Genomic DNA, 21,808 nt, shown 5'->3' on the forward strand with positions numbered 1-21,808 from the left:
TACAAAATTAACTAACAAATGCATTTTCAAGTTGATAAAAAGAAGCAAATTCTCTGTTTATTAATGCTGTACCAGATCCCAACTTACAAATTACTTGCGTACCCAGGAGCAAATATTTTCTTTAAGTCCTAATAATCATAGTTTGTTTTACAGTAATTTGTTCGCCTGGGAGACCCAACATGTAATGATTCAAGGTAGTATACTTTTTTGCAGGTTATGTTGTCTTAGGCAAGAAAATGCAAGTGCAAAATGATTCCAAATGCCACAAAATTAGAATTTCCAATGCTTCATTTTGAAGTAAACACTTCAAATTTGGGCCAATGCTATAATGATGGAGAGACATACAGTTGAATTGCCTCTTGCTACTGACTGTAGTAAATAATAATTATTTCATAAATAAATATTTATTTAGTAACAATATTGGTTTTAGTCAATTACTCCAGGACTTTAATGTTTAACGTCCGTTTTTGTTCTTCAAGGCAAAAGGAAAGATGTTAAAGATTCAGCCACCCCATATAGTAAAGAGGCATTTTAATTGATTCCTTTCTCAATCATGCGAAAAGATTTTGTGCTCTTCTAAACATAGAAATATTCAGTTACCTATTCTTATACATTAACAGTTCACAAATACTGGCTCTTTTTAAGTTACATTTCCTATAAAAATGTATAGAAACGCTCTTCTGGCTGTGGGAATCCAAACAGAGCTCCTGGAGGACACAAATGCTAAGTCATGACTGATACATCTGCTGCATTTGCTAGAGCCCAAATATGACTTCCCTGAAGGTAGATGCAGGAACACAATGATGTATGAGAAATGAGAATGAAGAATGGCTGAATTCCATTACATAGGATATACTCAATCTTGAAATGTGCCTTAGAACCCCCAAATTTTCTGTATGGAACACTCATTTGATAAATTCCTGATCGCAGTCTCTCAGATCAATGATAATCCCTATGACATTTTCTACTCATCCTGCCTATCACAATACCTTAAAAGGCATACCTACAAAGCCGATACATGACTGCCCCAGAGAGCTTCTACAAAAGACTCTAGTTTCGTCACTGTTGAAATTTTTTTTATAGGGATATGTAGAAAATTCAGTGAAAAATCTTCAGTAGATATTCATAGAAAGTGACCAGAAAAAGAGTGGAAATGAATTTGGCAAGGTAGGTTAGGCCACTGAAAACACTGCCAATAAAAAAGAAATTTGAGTTCTTAAGTTTTACAAAGCATAGGCCAAAAAAATAACGTCTGAGCTTATACACAAATATCAAACGGTGCTCATAAAAACCATGAAACAATGCTCAATGGGAGACGATAAGACATCGGAGTCAGGAGCCTGGACAATGCAGTCACAGCTGGTCATGACCGCTTACTATGCTGTTCACAAGATGGGTGATCTTAGGGCAGTTACCCAACCTTACTGAGTCTTGTTTCCTGAGCTGTAAACTGGATATAAATTCGAAAGTAGCAAATCCAAGAATTTAATAGTAGACTAAACATACCTGAAGAGAAATGTGCTGGAATGGAAGAAAGAGTAAAGAAATTATCCAGAATGCAGCACAGAAAGGCAAAAATATGGAAGGTACATGAGAGATTAAGAAACAGAGAATAGTATGAAAAGATCTAAAATATGTTTAAAGAATCAAAAGCAGAGGAGAGATTGTGAGAAAGGGAATATTTAAGAGAGTAAAAGACCTTGATCTTCTTATTTAAGAAGCCCCACAAATAACCAATCAGAATAATCACTGAAAGAGTACATTATAAAAACCAGAAACGTCATTGTAAACCGCAGACCACCAAAGATAAAGAGAAAATTATAAACAGCAGCTGCCAAAACATGACACACTATCTATAAAGAGTGTCAACAGACTTCTCATCAGTAACAATGGAAGCCAGCTAACAAATGAATGACTAAAACGTACTGAGATACAAAAACCTTCAACCTAGAATTCTATAAGCAGCAGAAATATTTGTAAAGAATGAAGGCATTCTTTATACAGAATTGTATGCTTAAAAATGATTAAAATGGCAAGTTTTGATGTAAGAAAAACATAAAATGTAAAATACTAAAACCCACTGAATTATACACTTTAAAAGGGTTAATTACATGACATGTGAATTACATCTCAATAAAGTTATTTATTTAAAAAAGGAATGAGGGCAAAATGAAAAGGACAAAAACCAGCAAATACTAAGTTCTGAAGAATGTACTCTAAGGAGAAATGTGGTAAAACATGGGTAAGTCTAATAAACAAATACTATATATAAAAACGATATAGTATGAGGTTTAAAAATTATAAAGTTAAGATATATCAGAAGAATAATACCTCATTTGGGAGGGTGTTGTTAGTGCTTTAAGGTCCCTGAACAGCCTCCGTGGAGGGTAAAAGGTATTTACTGACTTTAAACTTTGATAAATTAGTATGTAAAATGCAATTTCCAGGGACCCAATAAGAAAATTAGAAACAGAATATTGAGTTTCAAATTAGAAGAAAACATGAAATTAGGTGTAAGATTCAAAAAAAGTCAAGAAAGTAGAGACAAAGAGGCGTAAAACATCAATAAATGTTTATACCCAAATACAGGATTTTATTAAATATAATTTGTTACAAAATTTTGACTAGAAACAAAAATTGTCAAGTTGGCATCTTAAAAAATAATCTATATGATGGTTATAAGGGACACAATTAAAATATAATATGGAAAGACTGCAAACAAGTACATTGCTAAAGATAAAGAGTGACAGTTTATAATAATTCTAAAAAATGAAGGAGGGAAGGAAGAAAGGAGGGACAGAGGGAGGGAGGGAGAAAAGGAGGGAAAACGAATTGGCAGGTGTATTGTATCTATCACTTCATAACAAATTACCCCCAGATTAAGTGACTGGAAAACCCAAATATTTATTATCTCACAGTTTCTGTGGGTCTGGAATCCAGGCACAATGAAGCTGAGTCCTCTGGCTCAGGACCTCAGGCTTCAGTCAAAGCGTCAGCTAAGGCTGCCTTCACCTCAAGGTTTAAGAGAGAGTGTGCTTGCAGGATCACTCACGTGACTGCTGGCAGGTTTCAGAACAGCCACTTCCAAGATTGCTCACACAGCTGTTGGCAGGCCTCACGTCCTCGCTCACTAGAAGGCACAGACAGGAGTTCCTGGCCTGAGGGGCCTCTCCATAGAGCTGCTCACGCAGGTCAGCTGGCTTTCCCCTCAGAGCAGGCCTGGGAAAGAGGGAGGGCAAGCAAGAGGGAAACTGGGTCTTTATGTACTCTAATCTCAAGAGATATCCTATCACTTTTGTCATATTCTATTTGTTACAAATGTGTCACTACACCCAACTTAACATTCAAGGAAAGATTACACAAGTACCAACAGGGGACTTAAAATGTCACTGGGGACATTTTAAATGCCATAGACTGCAGAAATGAAAAACAAAACTGTCATTGTTTGCTTATTATGTAGGAAATAAATATGTAGGAAATAAAAAAAAATCACACTAGATGTTTAGAATTAATAGGAAAGACTAGGGGCACCTGGGTGGCTCAGTCAGTTGAGTCCAACTTCAGCTCAAATCGTGATCTCACGTTTCTTGAGTTCAAGCCTCACATCAGGCTCTGTGCTGACAGCTCAGAGCCTGGAACCTGCTTCAGATTTTGTGTCTCCCTCTCTCTCTATGCCTTCCTCTCTCTCTCAAAAATAAATAAACATTAAAAAAAACAGGAAAGCCTAGCAGGGAGTTTGGATACAAATATCAGTACACAAAAATCAGTTTTATACTATATATAAGCAAGAAGCTGAAAGTGGAAATTTTAAAAATAACCCCCTTCACAATAGGATCAAACAAGAGGTATTTTTCAGTTAAATAATAACTAGTGAAGTTAGGGATGGATACTATTTACTTTTCCGTATACTTGAAATTTTTGATACTAACATATTTTTTAAAAGTATCAAATACCTAGGAACACATCTAACAAACGATTTGCAAACCTTTGCAGAGATTTTTTTTCTCATTTGTTCTAAATAAATGGAAAGATAAACTATGTTCATCCACTGGAAGACTTAATATTGTAAATATAGCAATTATCTCCAAATTGATTTATAAATTCAATACAATCCAAATCAAAATCTCAGAGGTGTATGTGTGCACACATGTGTAAAGCTTGACAGGCTGATACTAAAATCTGAATAAAAATGGAAAAAGTAAAAAAACATATATAGTAGAAGTCTTTGGCTAAACCATACCCATAACACAAAGTAAAACCATAATGAGATACCATTATACACCCACCACATTGACAACAATTCAAACTCTGACAATAGCAAGTTTTGGTGAGGACATTAAGCAAAAAGAACTCTTAGACACTGTCAATGGGAAGGTTTACCAGAGCTCAAAGAAAGCAGAAGTAGACTTATTCTTTGCTCTAAACATCATTCTAAGATCTGAAAACAAATCCTAAAATACTAAAAATCTCCCATTCCTTTACCTATTCGGAGGAAAAGGTGGTATCCAAACCAAGAGGAATACTTTTATCCACTTGTAAGTAAACAAAATCTGAGTCACATGTAGGAGGCATTCTGCAACAAAAGAACAGGGCCAGGGCAAAGGCAAGGAAATTCAGTCCAAAGCCAACTAGTGACTGTTACTCTTAAAATTTAGGGTAATTACTTACAGAAGAAGGCTTCCAGATGCTCCATACTCTAAGTGTACCATTATTTGCAAAGGGGCAAAGCAAACTGGGTCTTTATGTACTCTAATCTCAAGAGATATCCTATCACTTAGCCACAACGGACAAAGGCTCCTGAAGGCTCATAAAAAGCCCTACATCACTCATTTTATCATAGAAATAAATGATGTGAGGACACTGGCCAAGACGATGAACTTCAGCATCTGAAGATGTTTTCTAACTGAACTAAATAAATACCAAAAAATAAACACCACAGAGCATAAAAAAACAAAAACCAGTATTTATTTACATTCCATTTACTTTCCAAAGGACGAGGAAGGTGGGAGAAATACAAAGGAAGTAGTCTTGTTTTACTTAACCTATTTGTGCTTTTCACGAAACAACAAAGACCTGACTCACAATCACAGGAACAAGGGGACCCAAAAAGATTACTCAGTTCAATTTTCCATCTCCAGCCAAGACTGAAATTATACCACTGCAGGCAAATGAAAATCAACCCCACATATAGGTGAACACCAGTTAATATATGTTCTAAAAGAACCAGCTTTAGTTAAAGCTGTCATAACATCCAACAAATCTGCAATAAAAGACACAGTCATCATAATGTGGAGCCTTAAGACTCTCTGTACAACAATGAAAACCAAATTTTACACAAAGAGAAGTCACAACTATTAAGCTGTGAAGTCAAGAGCATCACAGTAGCAGTACCCAGTGTCTCTCTTATTCAAGTACATACACTATTTTTAAAACTTGGTTATAACGAAGACATCAGTAACTGAAATGTACAATTATTTTATTAACACCATGAAAGATAACAAATAAAAAAATAAAACTACCCACAAATTTTGTAACAATTACAGACACGCATATTAACCATACCACTATACGTTTGTCTCAACTTTCAACTGATTTGTACACTTTAAAAATAGCATTGGGTTTTACAAAAATACTGATAATGGCTCAACATTAGGAAGTCCGGTAACTTTATATTTTCCGTAGCCTCTATTTTCTGCTCTTCTTTCTTCCATCACCATAATCCTCCTATAACCACCAATTTGCTCGAGGCAACAGCAACAGAGATCTCTAAGAGCAATGTTAAGTACTACATCCGAAAACTTCTAGTTCTTTGAAATGGTTGGAAAGGGTTTTTTAGTGCCCACATCAGGAGCTGTGGTTTCGGTTTCGGTTTTTCAGGAAACAGAAGTGCTTCACTTTCTGGTGTAGGAAATCGTTCTTGGTAGACTTCAGGATAGGATTTTTGAAACTAAAAAAAAAAAAAAAAAAAAAGATTCAAGATGAGTCAAAAAAAAAAACCCACATAAGGGCCAATAAAATTAGGCGATCTAATTTTAAAATTAAAGACTTTCTGATCTGATTCCATACAAGCTGTTTTTGTTTTGTTTCAATGTTTATTGTTCTCTATCAGAAAAGAGAATAACAAGACAACTAATCGTAATCAAATTCACTCCAACACAAATCCATTTCTTTTGGTAAGATCATTTGATTCCACTTGCTATAGATCTAATTCAATTTAAATTTGATCAAAGCTTCAAATACACTTCTCATTTTGGTCTTATTTCTTAAAATTTCCCCCACTGCTAACTATAAATAGACTTCACTTTAAAAATATTCACAAGTAATCCTGACTTGAAAATAACTTATGTTCTACACAGTTAAAGAAAATTTTGGCCCAACTACATTTCACGATCTCCCAGCTTCTCCAACTCAGTCCCACCTGCTTCTGCTCAAATGGAAGGGAAAACATTCCAGTATATATGACTTTATGAAAAGCTTAAAGAGAGGCAATATGCTTTTCCTTCATCCTCAACACTGAACTCTTCTCCAAAATTACTGAGAAAAATACGATTGGGAGTCTAGAACTCTGGTGATCTGTGTATAATCCTATATGCATGATGTGATCAGGGATCAAGCTTGCAGGAGTCAGACTTCAAAAATAAAAACAATTCACTTAATCTGGAATCAATACTTTAAGAATGGTTGAAGTAAATCTAGTGTGAGTTAAACACTATTCAATGAAACCCTAAACCTTGTTCCTAGCAGGAACTTAAAACTTTTAGCGCTGCCCGAGGCAAAAAAACAATATGATACTGGTGATCTAAAACCAAAGCCTTTCCAGTTTTACACATTTTCTATTCGCAAATTCAGTATAATTTGCCTTTCAAAAAAAAAATCAAAAGGAACCTGTCCTCATTTGATAGTTTCTCTGAATTTAATTACTCCACTAACACATCAAGCCACATAACAAAACAAAGGACAAATAATAGAGAAGAGCTCCACAAATGAAGAGTTCAACAATGGTAAAATATCTACACTGGAAAATAAAGACGTGGAAAACAGACCACAATTGTGTAAAACAATGAGACTGCCGGAATGTATAAATTGAGTAATATACTTTCAAAACTGCTATGTCATAGAAGATGAGATTTATATGAAACTTAGTAAAACAGAGAATAAAAAGAAAAAATATAAGAACAGCAGGCAGAAGAAGAAATGACTTCTAAAGAACATTCTTCTTTTACCTGCTTCAGTTTTTTCTTCTTCTCTTTGCTGGAGAGTTTGGCATCTGTTATGACTTCTTCCAGCAAGGCTGCCAGAGGTTCCTGAGAGCCGTATGCTCTCTGGTATTCAAACTCCCCTGGACTGATCTGACGGCAAAATGAGGGAGCAGATAGAGTGATATCCATATCAGCTCCTGGGTATTTTATCTAAGGCAAAAGGATTAATAGTGAATGGAATAAGTATATTTTCACATAAACTGCAAAAATTAGTTCAGATCAAATACAGCATATCTCCTACTAAGGGTACCACATCATTCTTCAATTTGGGGAAAACTCTTTGGTAAAAGGTAACAGTGTTTCTATAACTTCAAAAAAAATACCACAGTCACAGTTTTAAGTAAGAGATGTTTACCTTTTTAAACCCAAGATCCATTTTAATAAATAAAAAACCTGCGTGTTCTTTTAAATAAAATCTTAAGTTGAAACATAAACTAAACAGGTTGACAAAAATGATTCAAAACAATTATAATATTGACCACACTTTGTGGATCCCTTCCCACATCGGGAGAATCTGATCCTCTCTTTCTTGGGGATGGACAGAGAAACACATATAGCTTGGCTGTTATGTAGAGAGAAGTTCTACAACCATCTCCAAATATGTTAACACTGAAAATCAAGAAAATAAATATTCAGACATTGGATAGGGCAAAAGGGAGAAGGAAGAAAAAAGAGGAAACATAATACCAAGACCTATAAATAAACGAGCATCCATTAAAAATATTTAATTTCAGGGGCATTTGGGTGGCCCAGTTGAATAAGCATTGGACCTTGCTCAGGTCATGATCCCATGGTTTGTGAGTTCTAGCCCCACATCAGGCTCTATGCTGTCAGCACAGAGCCTGCTTCAGATTCTCTGTCCCCCTCTCTCTCTGCCCCTCCCTGCTCATTCTCTCTCTCTCTCTCTCACAAATAAGTACGTAAAAACCTTAAAAATAAATATATTTAATTTACATAAAGCAAATATCAACAGGTATAAAGGGAGAAACTGATAGTAATACAATCATAATAGGAGACTTTAACACTCCACTTACATCAATGGAGAAGTCATCCAGACAGAAAATCAACAAGGTTAGATGGACGTAATAAATATATACAGAATATTTCATTCAAATACAGCAGAATACACATTCTTTTCAAATGTACATGGAACACTCTCCAGCATAGATCACATCTTAGGCCACAAAACAAGACTCAGTAAATTTAAGAAGACTGAAATCATATCAAGCATCTTTTCCAATCACAACAGTGTAAAAGTAGAAATCAGTTATCAAAAGCAAACAAAAAAACAAAAAACCTGAAATAAACAAAAACATGTACAACTAAATAATCAATGGATCAATGAAGAAATCAAAGAAGAAATTAAAAAAAAAATACATGAAGACAAATGAAAATGAAAACACAATGGTCCGGGGCACCTGGGTAGCTTAGTCAGTTGAGACCCAAAATCTTAAAACTCCCAAAAGAAAACATAGGCTATAATCTCTTGGACATTACCCTAAACAACATATTTATGGATATGTCTCCTCAGGCAAGGCAAACAAAAGTAAAAATAAGCTCCTGGGACTACACTAAAATAAAGAGATTTTGTATAGCAAACAAACAAACCAAATCAAAACAAACCAAACCAAACAAAAACAAAAAACCCCTCAACAAAACAAAAAGACAACACAGTGAATGGGAGAAAATATCTGCATATGATATATCCAATAAGGTTATACTACCCAAAATATAGAACTTATATAACTCAACATCAAAAAAACAAATAATGTGATTTAAAAATGGGCAGAAGACCGGAAAAGACATTTTTCCAAAGACGTACAGATGGCCAATAGAAACATGCAAAGATGCTCAACATCACTAATCATCCAGGAAACAGAAATCAAAACCACAATTAGATACCACCTCATACCAGTCACAATGGCTAGAATCAAAAAGACAGGAAATAACAACTGCTGGCAAGGATGTGGAGAAAAGGAACCCTCGTGCACTGTTAGTGGAATGTAAATTGGTGCAACCATTTTGGAAAATAGTATGAAAGTTCCTCAAAAAATTAAAAACAGAACTACCATATGATCCAGTAATTCCTCTTCTGGATGTTTACCCAAACAGAATGAAAATACTAATTTGAAAATAAATATGCACACACCTACGTTATTCACACACGAAGAACAAAACCTTGCCATTTGCAACAATTAAGGATAGAGCTAGAGAGTATAATGCTAACAGAAATAAGTTACTTAGAGAAAAAAATTACCATATAATTTCACTCATATGTGGAATTTAAGAAACAAACCAAAAATAAATAAATAAATAAATAAATAAACAAACAAACAAAAAAGCAAGCAAGCAAAGGGATAAAGAGAAAGACAAACCAAGAAACAGACTCTCAGCTATAGAGAACAAACTGATGGTTACCACAGGACAGATGGTGGGGGATGGGTAAAAAAGGTTATGGGGATTAAACAGTGCACTTGTCATGATGAACACTGGGTGATGTACAGAACTGTTGAATCACTATATTACACTCTTGAAACTAATATAGCACTGTATGTTAGCTATACTGCAACTTCAAAAAAAAAAAGTGGTATATACATGGAACATTACTCAGCCATAAAAAGAATGATATCTTGCCATTTGTGGCAACATAGATGGACCTATAAGATATTTTGCTAAGTGAAGTCAGATAGAGAAAGTCAAACACCATATGATTTCACTTATATCTGGAATATAAAAAAACCAAACAAATTAAAAAAAAAAACAAATTTACTCTCATATACAGAAGAAGGGGCACAGGGATGGGAGGAGATAGGCAAATAGATGAAGGGAATTAAGAGGTAAAAACTTCCAGTTAGAAATTATAAATAAGTCACAGACATGAAAAGTACAACATAGAGAATACAGTCAATAATGTAACAATGTTGTATAGTTACCATACTCATTGTGAGGAGCACTGAGTAATGTACAGAACTATGGAATGGCTATGTTATACACCTGAAACTAATGTAACACTATGGCAATTATACTTCAATTAGAAAGAAATTAAAGTGTTTTTTTAGGTAATAATTTTTTTCTGTACATGTTCCTTAAAATGTTTTATTAACTGTTAGATATTAACAAATATTATCTTATCCATTTCCTGATAGGATATATTAAAACGTCCCATTGCAATTGTGGATTTTCAAGTCAACTTGTAATTTTGTCATCATTATACATTCTGAGGATCATAATGTGCATACAAGTTCAAATATTTTTTCCTCCAATTTTATTTTTTATTAAATTTTATTAAATTTCTCATTATTCTTAATTCCAAAAATTTACATCACGGTTTTGCCAGTGCCTTCTTGCCAAAGATTACCAGGATGACATCTGTGGTCAAAAAGAGAGAGGTAGAATGAATTGTACTGCTAAAGATGACCACAAACCATAAATAACAATGGGATTGTATTGGGGTACCTGGCTGGTTCAGTTGGGGGAGCACGCGACTCGATCTCGGGGTTGTGAGCTCAAGCCTCACGTTAGGTGTAGAGATTACTTTAAAAAAATTAAATCTTTTAAAAAACAAGAACAGTGGTGTCTGTCAATGCGAAGGTGGTCAAATGGTCTAGGATTTGGACTTGTGAAACTCTTATAGAAATTAATACATTTAAAAAGCAGACCTTTTTACAGGGGGATTGGGAACAAAGCACACCCACAGACGCAGGGAAGACCCATGCCCAATAAAGGCCTTCATGCTAGGCTGAAGGGGAAGACTTTTCTTTGCATGGAGCCAGTCTGCAAAGAGGTGATGTGGGTGTTTTATCAAATGCCCAAGTTTCAACAAAAGATCATAAGGCATACAAAGAAACTTGGAAACATGGTCCACTAAAATCAAATCCTAAATCTCCAGAAAGCAAGCCTAACAAAACACAGGCCTCAGACTTTAGTAGACAATGATTTTTTTTTTTTTTTTTTTTACTTTACACCCAAGTTAGCATGTAGTGCAACAATGATTTCAGGAGTAGATTCCTGAACGCCCCTTAGGTCAATAAATTTTTAATTAAAGAATTTTACATGTGATTCTTTGCACTGCCAATCACCACAGTTTCTCCAAAATCAGAATCATAATCTTCAAAATAGCCCTTCTGAAAAGCACTTTGGTTCAATCCCCAGTTGTCACTGTCACTCCAGAGTTCTTTTCAGTCGGACTTCTTTGATCTCCACTTGAATATGGACAGACTTCAAAAATTCCCCACACATTTAGGGTCAGAGTAGGTAGATCTGATCTTCCTGGTGCTCAATTTCAGACAACCTCTAAATGTAAATGAGTGCAAATCATAATCACCCCTAAACTATCCCACCCTAAAACTGTAGAGATTGTTGGGATATGCCAATACCTAAGACTTAAAAAATTTGACTATTACATCTTTCACATAGTTTTAGCAGAAAGACGTCTTGTAGTTCTTCCTACAGATCTAAACACATAGTTCTGTGACTACAGTAAACCACACATATACTCTATGAGGAGTTTCCAATGATGTAGGTCTAGAGACAAAGCCCCATCAGGATAGACCTCAGTTAAAGTGTTCCATCTTCCCAAAAATATAACACCTTTTGTTCTTCTGCAGCCAGAAGCCTAGTAAGGAAAATTCTAGATATCTATGATTAAAGATAGCAAAGGAAGAAGAGGACTGTAGTCAAGGCTGATAAAAGGTTGGTGTCAAAAACACCTACCTCACAATTTATCTATCCCAGGATCAGCTGTGTAATTTCCCCAGAACAATCCAAGTAACATTGTTCATTTTCAGAGAAGCACTTCCCTAAATCTCACATGCTGTAAGGGCTGAGTAGTCCACATGAGAGAACAGAAATCTGATACTGAAACAACTGGTCAGCAATTCTACGGAGTACTTCCAACAGAGAAAATGTAATTGGACAAATGAGTGCTTACTGGTTTTATGTAGTGCCAGAGCAGTGCCCTCCTCAAGATCATGATAATGTGCAGTTAAATGAATCAGCACAGCTCAGCCTTCTGATCCTCAACTGAGAGCAAAGGGCTCAGTTATAAGCTGCTGCAGCATATGCCTGTGCTATGGGACACACAAACCCAGCAAGCATATAGAGGGACATAGCTACTGCTATCAATTCTCCCTGCAGAAATTCAGTGAAGTATTTCTTCTTTACCTTTTTTATAGGTTAGGGTCATAGAAATATTGGGCGGAGGGAAGATTTAACTAAAACAGCACTAAGGTTACACTTTTTACCCGTTAAAACAGCAAAGGTATATGTGTTAATGATAATACCCAAAGTAGCACAAGGGTGCAAAGAAATGAACACTTTCTTAGACAATTCATGGGAATATACATTGGCATAATAATTCTAAAGGGAAATTGGGCAATATGCAATCAATACTTAAAATACACCCACGTCTGACTCTTGATTTCAGCTCAGGTTGTGATCTCATGGTTGTGATATGGAGCCTTGCATCAGGCTCTGTGCTGATGGCATGGACCCTGCTTGGGATTCTCTCTCTTTCTCTCTCAAAATAAATAAATAAACTTAAAACAAATTATTCTTAGAAAATAATCAAGGATTACCACCAGACCCCCCCCCCCCAAAAAAATCTAGCTACCAAAACATTTACTGGTAGGTTGTTTGCAAAATAGAGGGGGAAATGGAAACAATCTAACCAAAGAAACCCATTTAAATAAATTATGGTATATATCCATATTACCGAACACTATACTATCAATAATAACAATACTGTGGAATGACATAACACTAATGATGATGATACTATTAACAGCAGCTACCAACTGAGGGCCTAGTATGTGATAAATATTATTCTAAGCACTTTACACATCTTAAGCCATTCAATCCCTAAAACAACCCCAGGAGGTAGGTATTGACTATTATTATCCCACTCTATAGATAAGAAAAGAGGGATGTCAGGTAGAGGATGAATCAGAGACATTTTATAAAATGTGCCCAAGGTCACAGGGACAATAAAGGGTATATCAAGAACACAAGTACCACTTAGCTCCAGGGTCTGAGCTCTCAACAACCCTGGTGTCAGTCAAGAATATTTAGTGATATGGGAAATATTTCTTGTACTATCAAAAGAAAATAAGGTATAAAAGAAAAGAGCAAGAATGAGAGAGAGAGAGGAAAGGGGAGGGGAGGGAATGGAAGGGAAGGAAAGGGAAGGGAGAAGAAGGGGGGAGGCAAGGCAAGACAAGACATGACACAGAAAAACATCTGAAAGACGATAATACTAACTGAATAGGTAGTGTTACTCTTAGAGTTTTTGGTGTACATTTTCTGTAGTTTCCAAATTCTTTCAATAGATTAGGTTGACAATTACCCAAAATTTTTTATTTTAATTTTTAAATTGCACACTGAAACAGATGAACAGTTATTCACCCTGAAAATACTTTGGGAGATAGCAGCTCACTGGTCCTTAATTGTGGAACCTCAAAAAGTGCTTAAGCAGAAAGAGGGCCAATCATTCCAAAGGAGCTAAGCAGACCTTTTGCTTGCATTTATCAACTTTCTGCTCCCACAGGCTGACCTACAAACCCCACTTGGGGCCCACATAATAGTTATGCATTACATTTCTTCTGCATCATTTTAACAGAACAACAGTAAAAGCTACTTTTCAACGAGTACCTGCTATAAGTCAGACATTTATGCTAGGGGTTTTACAATACAGTATTCTACTCTTAGCAACAATTTTATAGAGCAGGTATGGCCCATTTTAACACTTGCAGAAACTACAATTCAGAGAGGTTAACAGACTTGCCCAAGGCCACGAAACCAGGAAAAGGGAAAACCAGGAACTGGCCCAGCCAGGACTTTGCGGCTCTAAGGCCATTCTTCTACCACACCACGTTTTTTGGAGGCAGTGTGGTATGAGAGACCACGGATTCTGGAAACTGAGTTTATCTGTGTGAATCCTGGCTCTGTGACGTAAATTCTCCGTGCCTTAGCTCACTGATCGAAAAAATGCAAATATCAATTGTATGTATGTCACAGGGCGATTATGATCAAGACATGTATTACACATAAATCATTTCCATCAGGAAGTATATGCAGATTCTAAACAAATTCATTTAAGGAAGTTGCAATCAGAAGTATGCAGCATTGATTACATAACCAAACCAAGTAAGCATTCTATAAGTTTTCAATAATACCAAACACATATAGAGCTTACCATGCAGCAAGCCCTGTTGGAAGCACTTTGTACAGATTTATTCACTGACTTCTTCCCAACAAGAGGTTCCAAGAAACCTAGCAAGTTTACATGACTTTCTGCTGGCAGTTTTAAAGGACTGGTACCATCCCTTTCTTTACCTGGACTCTTCGTAGATGAGCCACACGCTCCTCTATGGAGGTCTGCAAGGCCAAAGGGACTTTCAAAATCTCTTGGTAATTGTCCATTAGAAACGTCACCAACCTCACAGCTAATAACTCATCCAAGTCTACTTCATCCTTGGAACACAAGATGCAACGGGAAAATGTCTGAACCATCTGAAACAAGAAGGGGAGGTATTTTTTAATGAAACACAGATGAAGTCTTCTTTCCCTACTGAGTTCAATCTAATTTGCAAAAAACAAATGTGACTAGTCAGGGAGAAATGGCCCACAGGACAGGGTACACATCTAATCTGGCACCTGGCCATACCTGGTCATCTGAGATGGGCTGATTTTTATCAACCAGCAAAACAGAAGGTGCGTCTCATCTCACAGAGACTCAGCACACATGCTTGTCTGAGCAGTTTTTAAAGCACACCCCTTTACAGACAATTTTAAACATATATAAACGAATTCTGAAAATTATTATCACTACCATTACTTGAATCATGTTGCATTTCAAAGTTCAAAGTACTTTAAAGCCATTTAGTTTACTAATATCCTTATTTCACTATTGATTTTTTAAAAATCTGCTAGCACAACATAAATGCCTCAACAGTTATGTTTTTTCCCAGTTAACTGTAATTTTCTCTAGGATTTTGGGTGTACATTTGACAATCACATTTGAACAAAATCATTAGACTTTGTAACAAGTTCATTAAATGATGAGACTTTACAAAAAGCAGAAATATAAAAAATATTATGTAGCTGCTTTCATAGAAGGCATATTAACTATTTCCTTCTTTAATACCATCCTTTGGATAGATACTTTTTCCTTTTCCTACTAATTTTACTGCTGACAATCTTATTTTGAAACCTACAAGCATGAAATCATGTAATTCTGCTTAATTAGACTTCATTTCATCAACTTACTGCAGAGGATCCTTTATTTTTCATTCACATGTACGTGTACAGAGAGACACACAGACAGACATTTTTTACCTGGAGACTATGGACCTTAGGGAATCTGAATGCCTTGAAATTGTATGCAAAATTTTACATGTGTATCCTCCTGGGGAACAGTGCAAAGTTTTCTTCAGCCTTTCACAAAGGCCCATTAGCCCCATTACCTATCTACCCAACCAAAACCAAGGTCAAGAATCCCTCTACTGGGCACTGAGTGCTCCTCTGATCTTACCCCACCCCACACTTCTAAAACTGGACCAGAGGACCCCCAGAGGTACACCAGGGTTCACCTGGACGTGAAAAGGACATACACCTCAAAGAAGCATCAAATTTGCTCTAAGGCCTCCAATTTTGAGGAAAATTAAAAATTTTTGTAATAAGAAATTCTAAACATAAACCCTATTTTAAAAGACATACTAACATTAGCAAAGTAGAATTTAAAATTAGCATATGTGGCACACATGGGTGGCTCAATGAGTTAAGCGTCTGACTTTGGCTCAGGTCACAATTTCACAGTTTGTGAGTTTGAGCCCCACATCAGGTTCTGCACTGACAGAGCACAGCCTGCTTAGGATTCTCTTTCCCTCCTTCCCTCTCTGCTCCTCCCCTGCTTGCTCTTTCTCTCCTTCAAAAATAAACAGATAGACAGATAGATAGATAGATAGATAGATAGATAGATAGATAGATAGGGGCGCCTGGGTGGCTCAGTCGGTTGGTTGGGCGTTCAACTTTGGCTCAAGTCATGATCTCACAGCTCGTGAGTTCGAGCCCCACATCGGGCTCTGTGCTGACAGCTCAGAGCCTGGAGCCTGCTTCGGATTCTGTGTCTCCCTCTCTCTCTGCCCCTAGCTCACTCACATCCTGTCTCTGTCTCTCTCAAAAATAAATAAACATTAAAAAAATAATAATAAAATAAACAAAAACTTCAAAAAATAATAAAATAAAATTAGCATACATTGGTAAGCAAAACTGAGAATATTTTATGGACCCTAAGATCATAACCTGAGTGAACAAGTTCTCAATCTCCCTGCCAGGCTATCTGATCCAACTCTGTATTTTACTTCTTTCCTCTTTACCTCATTATACAGGCTGCGTCCACTTGTTATAGTGACAAATGCTTCACAACCCTTTTTGTCGTGGAGGAAAGAATACTGTTTTCTTGAGAGACCACTTATCCTCACTGTCCACCCTTCCTTCTCTTTATGTTGACAGTAGGCCCTAGGCAGCAGACCCCTTTAAACTCAGAGCCTATCCCTACTCACTCTCCACTTTGCATTATGTTATTTAAGACACTAACACCCAAAGTGTTTAGTGTTGGGGTGGTTTCCAAGCGATGGCTCTACAAGCAAGCCTGCCTTGCACCTTCCTCTGGCTGCCAAGCTAGTAAACTCTACTCAGGTGGATTTTATTGCCAAACTGAAGTCAAGTTAGATGGTAGAGATCAACCTACCAGTGTTCGGGTACCAAGGCCATCACACAGGGGTGGCATCTCCTTATTTAGGCAGATTCTTGCCATCATCCTCATCAACAGCTGTAACTTTCTCCTATTTTCAGGTGGCAGGAGGAGGCAGCAAATCTGAAATGCTTCAATAGCCATTTTCTCTTTCTGTAACAAACCTGATTTAGAGAGAAGTTTTTAATCTTTTAAAACCAATAGCCAACTTGACTCCATTATGTTTACATTTTTCAAATTATGTACTATTAAAATTATATAGAACATGTACACATATCCAACTACGCTGGGCCAAATGATTATAGATCTAATGCATTGGCACCAAAAATACAAACCATCAACTAAGGATGACAAATATATAAAACAAATACAGCCATTTCCCTCTCTCAGATTTTTTGTAGTATTCTTTCCCAGCAAACCAAGAGCAGTCAGGTTAAGTCTAACCTAACACTCAACACTCACAGTTACTACAGGATGAAGACAGCATGAGCAAAGATATGAATGTGCCACTGCTGCCCTGAATTGCCCCCTTGTATTATGTCCCTGGGATGAGCAGGGTTACCATCTAACAGGATTCTCACGGACTGAAAACAGGTCCGATTGGCCTACAGTCAGACCACTGCCAGATGGCTGCACTTCTTTCCAAACAACACACATCAAATAACCCTTCCTCACACATAAGCTGTTCTTCCTAGCTAAGTGTACCGATTCAATCATGTTATATGCCAGCCCTCCTCAACCAAACTACAGTCTTCTAATACTGTGCTACAAATCACGGTTCTCTAATACTGTGCTCTCTTCAACCACATTTGTCCCCAGACACATCCACATCCAAACCCTCTAATGAGAAGAAACTGCTTTCATCAATTTATTTGTTCCATGTCCAACCTCTTCAAGTTCCCAATGGTTTCTCTTAGAGGCAAAACCATCTTTGGCACCCAGTAAGTATTTCTGACCATCTATGATATGCCAGGAACTGTGCCAAGTCCTGGAAATATGAAAATATGCCAGGTCCCTCACTCTGAAGAGCTGATGTGCTATGAGGAGACACCCATTAAAAAATTGTAAATGGCAAAATGTGAGAGGTGCTGCAAGAGACATCTGCAAGGGCAACATTAGGGAAATTATAAGTCATTCCTTAGGACACAGCACAGGCTTGGCATAGAAGTAAAGCTGGAAAGGTCAACAGAGATGAGATCCGAAAAGGCCTTGAACGCTAGACTAAGGAGCTTGGGTTTGGCCCTGATGGCAGTGGGTGGGCATGGGAGAGAAAAGGAAGCAGAAGGGGAGCTTTAATACACCAAGTGCAATCCTAGATGTTCACTGAAAATACTGCTGCTGATTCTCATCACTAGACCTTCTTTCAACTCTATATAATCAGGTCTATGAAAAGAAAAAAGGTTTATGATCAAATATTAATTCTTTCTTTCACTTATCCAACAAATATTTATTAAGCCTTGCCTGTATTCCAGGAACTATTTTAGAAGAGGACAGACAGTAGGAAATAAAAACAAAATCCTTGCCTGATGTCATGGAGCTTACTTTCCAGCAGATAATAAGCAAAGAGGTACAAACATATGGCAGGTGGAAAAATGCTATGGAGAAAAAAGAAAGGAGCAGGGGAGTGATGGGATGTGCTCAGAAAAACGTTTCTGGTTTTTTGGGAAAAGTCTCTAAGGAGGTGAAATTTGAGCAGAGATCTGAAGGAAATGAGAGTAAGCCAGGGAAGTTATCTGAGAGACAAATTTCCAAGGTGGAGGAAAGAGCAATGACAGAGATTGTGACACGAGAGTATGTTTGGAGTGTGTGAGGAAAAGCAGTGAGGCCAGTATGAAGACAGAAGAGTGTATAAGAGCATTCAAACAGGAAAGGAGGTTAGAGTGGAAGGTAAGAGCCACACCAGGCAGAACCCTGTAGGCTACCATTAAGAATTTTGAGTTTTATTATGAGTGACCTCAGAAAACACTGGAGGGTTCTGGGCAGGGGAATCATTAACCTGAATTACTTTTTACTCTGGCAGCTCTAGAGAGAAGAGATTGTAAGGGGGTAACACAGAAGGAGGAAGATGAGAAGCATGATGACAGTCTGGATAAGATAGAAGTGGAACTAGTAAGAACTAATTAAATTCTAAATCTCTTTCTCCACAAAGCATTCTACTTTTTCCATAAAGCTTTCTATCACATTAGCCCACAAATCCCTTCTTTTTCCAAATTATAAACACCTTTTGACAGACTTTACCTTATTTTATTATGATTCATGTATATATACAATATGTATATTGTATATATGTACTGTTTTACCAAAGAGAGAGCAAGCTAATTGAAAGCATAATCCATTTCCTTTGGCAAGCCTTACTTCCTGATAAAGTACAGGTGAACATTCAAATACCTATTTGTCAATAGAGTATTACATGGCTATTAAAAGTGGTAAATTTTGAAGTTATGGAACAATATTTCCAGTACAATATTTATGAAGAAAATCACAATAATAAACCTTATAAAAATAAGGTAGTAAAAAGGAAAAGATCAAGACTACATCAATTTTCTTTTAATTTTCAGATTTCTTTGTTGGGACACTGTTAAACTAACACATAAAAGTTACATTCATCAAATCTTTTAAAAAGTCTAAATTCTAAACTTCCAGTTGCTTAAATCCCAAACTTGGAGTTGGTCATGATTCTGGGTTTTATGAAAATTAGGGTGAGAATGTATCAGTAAATCCATCTCAGGAATTAATCTACACAAACCTACACAAATAGGAGACAAAGTCCACCCTTGGCTCGCATACATCCCAATAACTCACTGGGCCCCCTGTGAAGCCAGGGACTCCCTTCCTTCTGCCACAGATCCCAAGTGAGAACTCCCTGCAATTCATTCCAATTGCCAACTTCCCACCTCCTGTAAAAAGAGAATGCTACTGATACCTTCCTCCATTAAATTCCTAATCTCCCCCAAACAATGCCGCAGCCTCTGGCTGTGGAGGAGCCACCATCAATAGTTTGAATGAGGGAAGCTCCTGCTGAACAACACTCCAGAATGTGGAAGGAAGGAGAGTTGCTTATGCCCAAAGCTTGAAGAGTAACATGAAACTATGAGGCTCCTAATACTCCCTCCTGGAGCCTGGAATGCATTTTACCAGAGGAAGGAAGAACAAAACAAAATAAAACACTGTAGGGAATGATTAGGCCTACAGTACCATTAGATTTTAACTACAGCTAAAATTCATAATGAATTAAGTATATTCTATAAATTGATCTTATAACTTAGCTGTCCTTTACAGCACTGCTTCTTGGGGAGGGAGGCAAGGAGCAGAACATTGTTCTAAACAACATACTCTGAAAGGTTTACAACAAAACTTGTCATTTTGACATAATAATTTATCAGATAAAATTAAAAAATTAAAGTGTTCCTACCTCCCAAAAGGTATAAAAATTGGTACTCCTAATCCCCCCTACTTGTTCTTTTTTTTTTTTTTTTTTTAGAGAGAGAGAGAGAGAGTGTGCATGAGTGGGAGGGTAAGGGTGTCAGAGAAAGAGAGAAAGAGAATGAATCTCAAGCAGGCTCCACGCTTAGCCTGAGGCAGGGGTCAATCCCATGACCCTGGTATCATGACCTGAACCCAAATTCAAGAGCCAGACACTTAACCGACTGAGCCACCCAGGCACCTCTTTTTTTTCTAATTATACATTATCACCTCCTAATACACTACAGAATTTACTTTTTTGTTATCTACCATTGTTTCCCCTCTGCCTTACTAAAATGTAAGCTCTACACGGGCAGGGATTCCTTTCAGTTTTGTTTACTGATACCTCCAACAGGTAGAACACCACCTGGTAGATCACAGGTGCTTACTAAATATTTTCTGTGGTGAACATGTGAATGAATGACTATATGAATGAAGGAATAACAATGAGTCCTCTCTTGCTAGGATTGGAACTAGAATATCTGGCTTAAGTCCCCGGTGCCATTGATTGTATATGCTTGGACAAGTCACTTAACCTCCATGAATCCCAATTAACCCAGCAGTAAATTGTGGTGGACGGCCATAAAACCGAATCATTGTACTGAACTGAGGGCCAATAGGCTATAAAAGAAAGCCTATGTGAATTGAAACTTTTAATAGCATTGATGCTAGGTGCTGTTGCTGCTACTACTACAATTACTACTACTAAATTAAAGCATTAAGACTAATACCAGGGTGGAAAATAGGATGCAAATCAGATGCAACTTTGGCTAGATTTTCTTTAAAAGTCAGTTAAGAAATGTACTGTGCACTAGTACACAGACATGAATTTGGCTCTGGATCTCTGTGATGAGAGAATAAATAAAGTCCCACAATGCCCCAGCAGAACTGTATTACTGAGTAACAAATCATCTAAGAATGCCCTCCTCAAGCCTGTATGCCTCAGCAGTTGCATAACCCTATGACAGAGGATGGAAAAAAATATAAACATATGTAAACATCATCTCATGCAATGGTTATGTCAACTTGACCATGCGTAATTCAGAAAGACTCACAGTTATGACTTTTTGGGTCACTGGAACAATCTCATGCCCACATTATTATTAGGTAAAAACAGCTATGTCTGACTTACTGATGTTAGAAGGATCTATAACAACCCTTAAATTTTTCTTGACTTTTTAGCTGAAAGAATGTGGATGCCTGTGTTGCCATCAATGACAGAACTATCACAATATTTGGTAGTTGGCCCCTTGTTAACCTAAAGATTATAGAAGTCTTTGTTAGAATTAACTACTAATGTATAATGTACAACGCTACAGTCTTAAAACTTAGGTGA

The 21,808-nt window shown here is 36.8% G+C and overlaps 1 protein-coding gene and 1 non-coding gene across 4 annotated transcripts in view; both read right to left on the bottom strand.

The window, feature by feature from the left end:
* Positions 1 to 4,943: 4,943 nt before the first annotated feature.
* Positions 4,944 to 21,808, bottom strand: part of DEPDC1B (DEP domain containing 1B) — an 84,433-nt gene continuing 67,568 nt past the window's right edge. For 2 of the 3 annotated variants that reach the window (XM_027041358.2, XM_027041369.2), the window contains 4 exons: positions 17,008 to 17,174; positions 14,592 to 14,768; positions 7,224 to 7,409; positions 4,944 to 5,947 (listed from right to left, as the gene is read on the bottom strand). In XM_027041358.2, the coding sequence (XP_026897159.1) occupies positions 5,786 to 5,947; positions 7,224 to 7,409; positions 14,592 to 14,768; positions 17,008 to 17,174 (692 nt within the window). In that variant the 3' untranslated portion in view covers positions 4,944 to 5,785. The remainder of the gene's footprint in view (positions 5,948 to 7,223; positions 7,410 to 14,591; positions 14,769 to 17,007; positions 17,175 to 21,808) is intronic. The other variant, XM_053223233.1, reaches the window with a different exon arrangement.
* On the bottom strand, positions 11,687 to 11,817 carry LOC113594908 (small nucleolar RNA SNORA18). Its single transcript, XR_003415395.1, has one exon. It is a non-coding gene; the product is annotated as a small nucleolar RNA SNORA18 (small nucleolar RNA).

The sequence above is a fragment of the Acinonyx jubatus genome, chromosome A1 (genome assembly GCF_027475565.1).
Source record: "Acinonyx jubatus isolate Ajub_Pintada_27869175 chromosome A1, VMU_Ajub_asm_v1.0, whole genome shotgun sequence".
NCBI lineage: Eukaryota > Metazoa > Chordata > Mammalia > Carnivora > Felidae > Acinonyx > Acinonyx jubatus.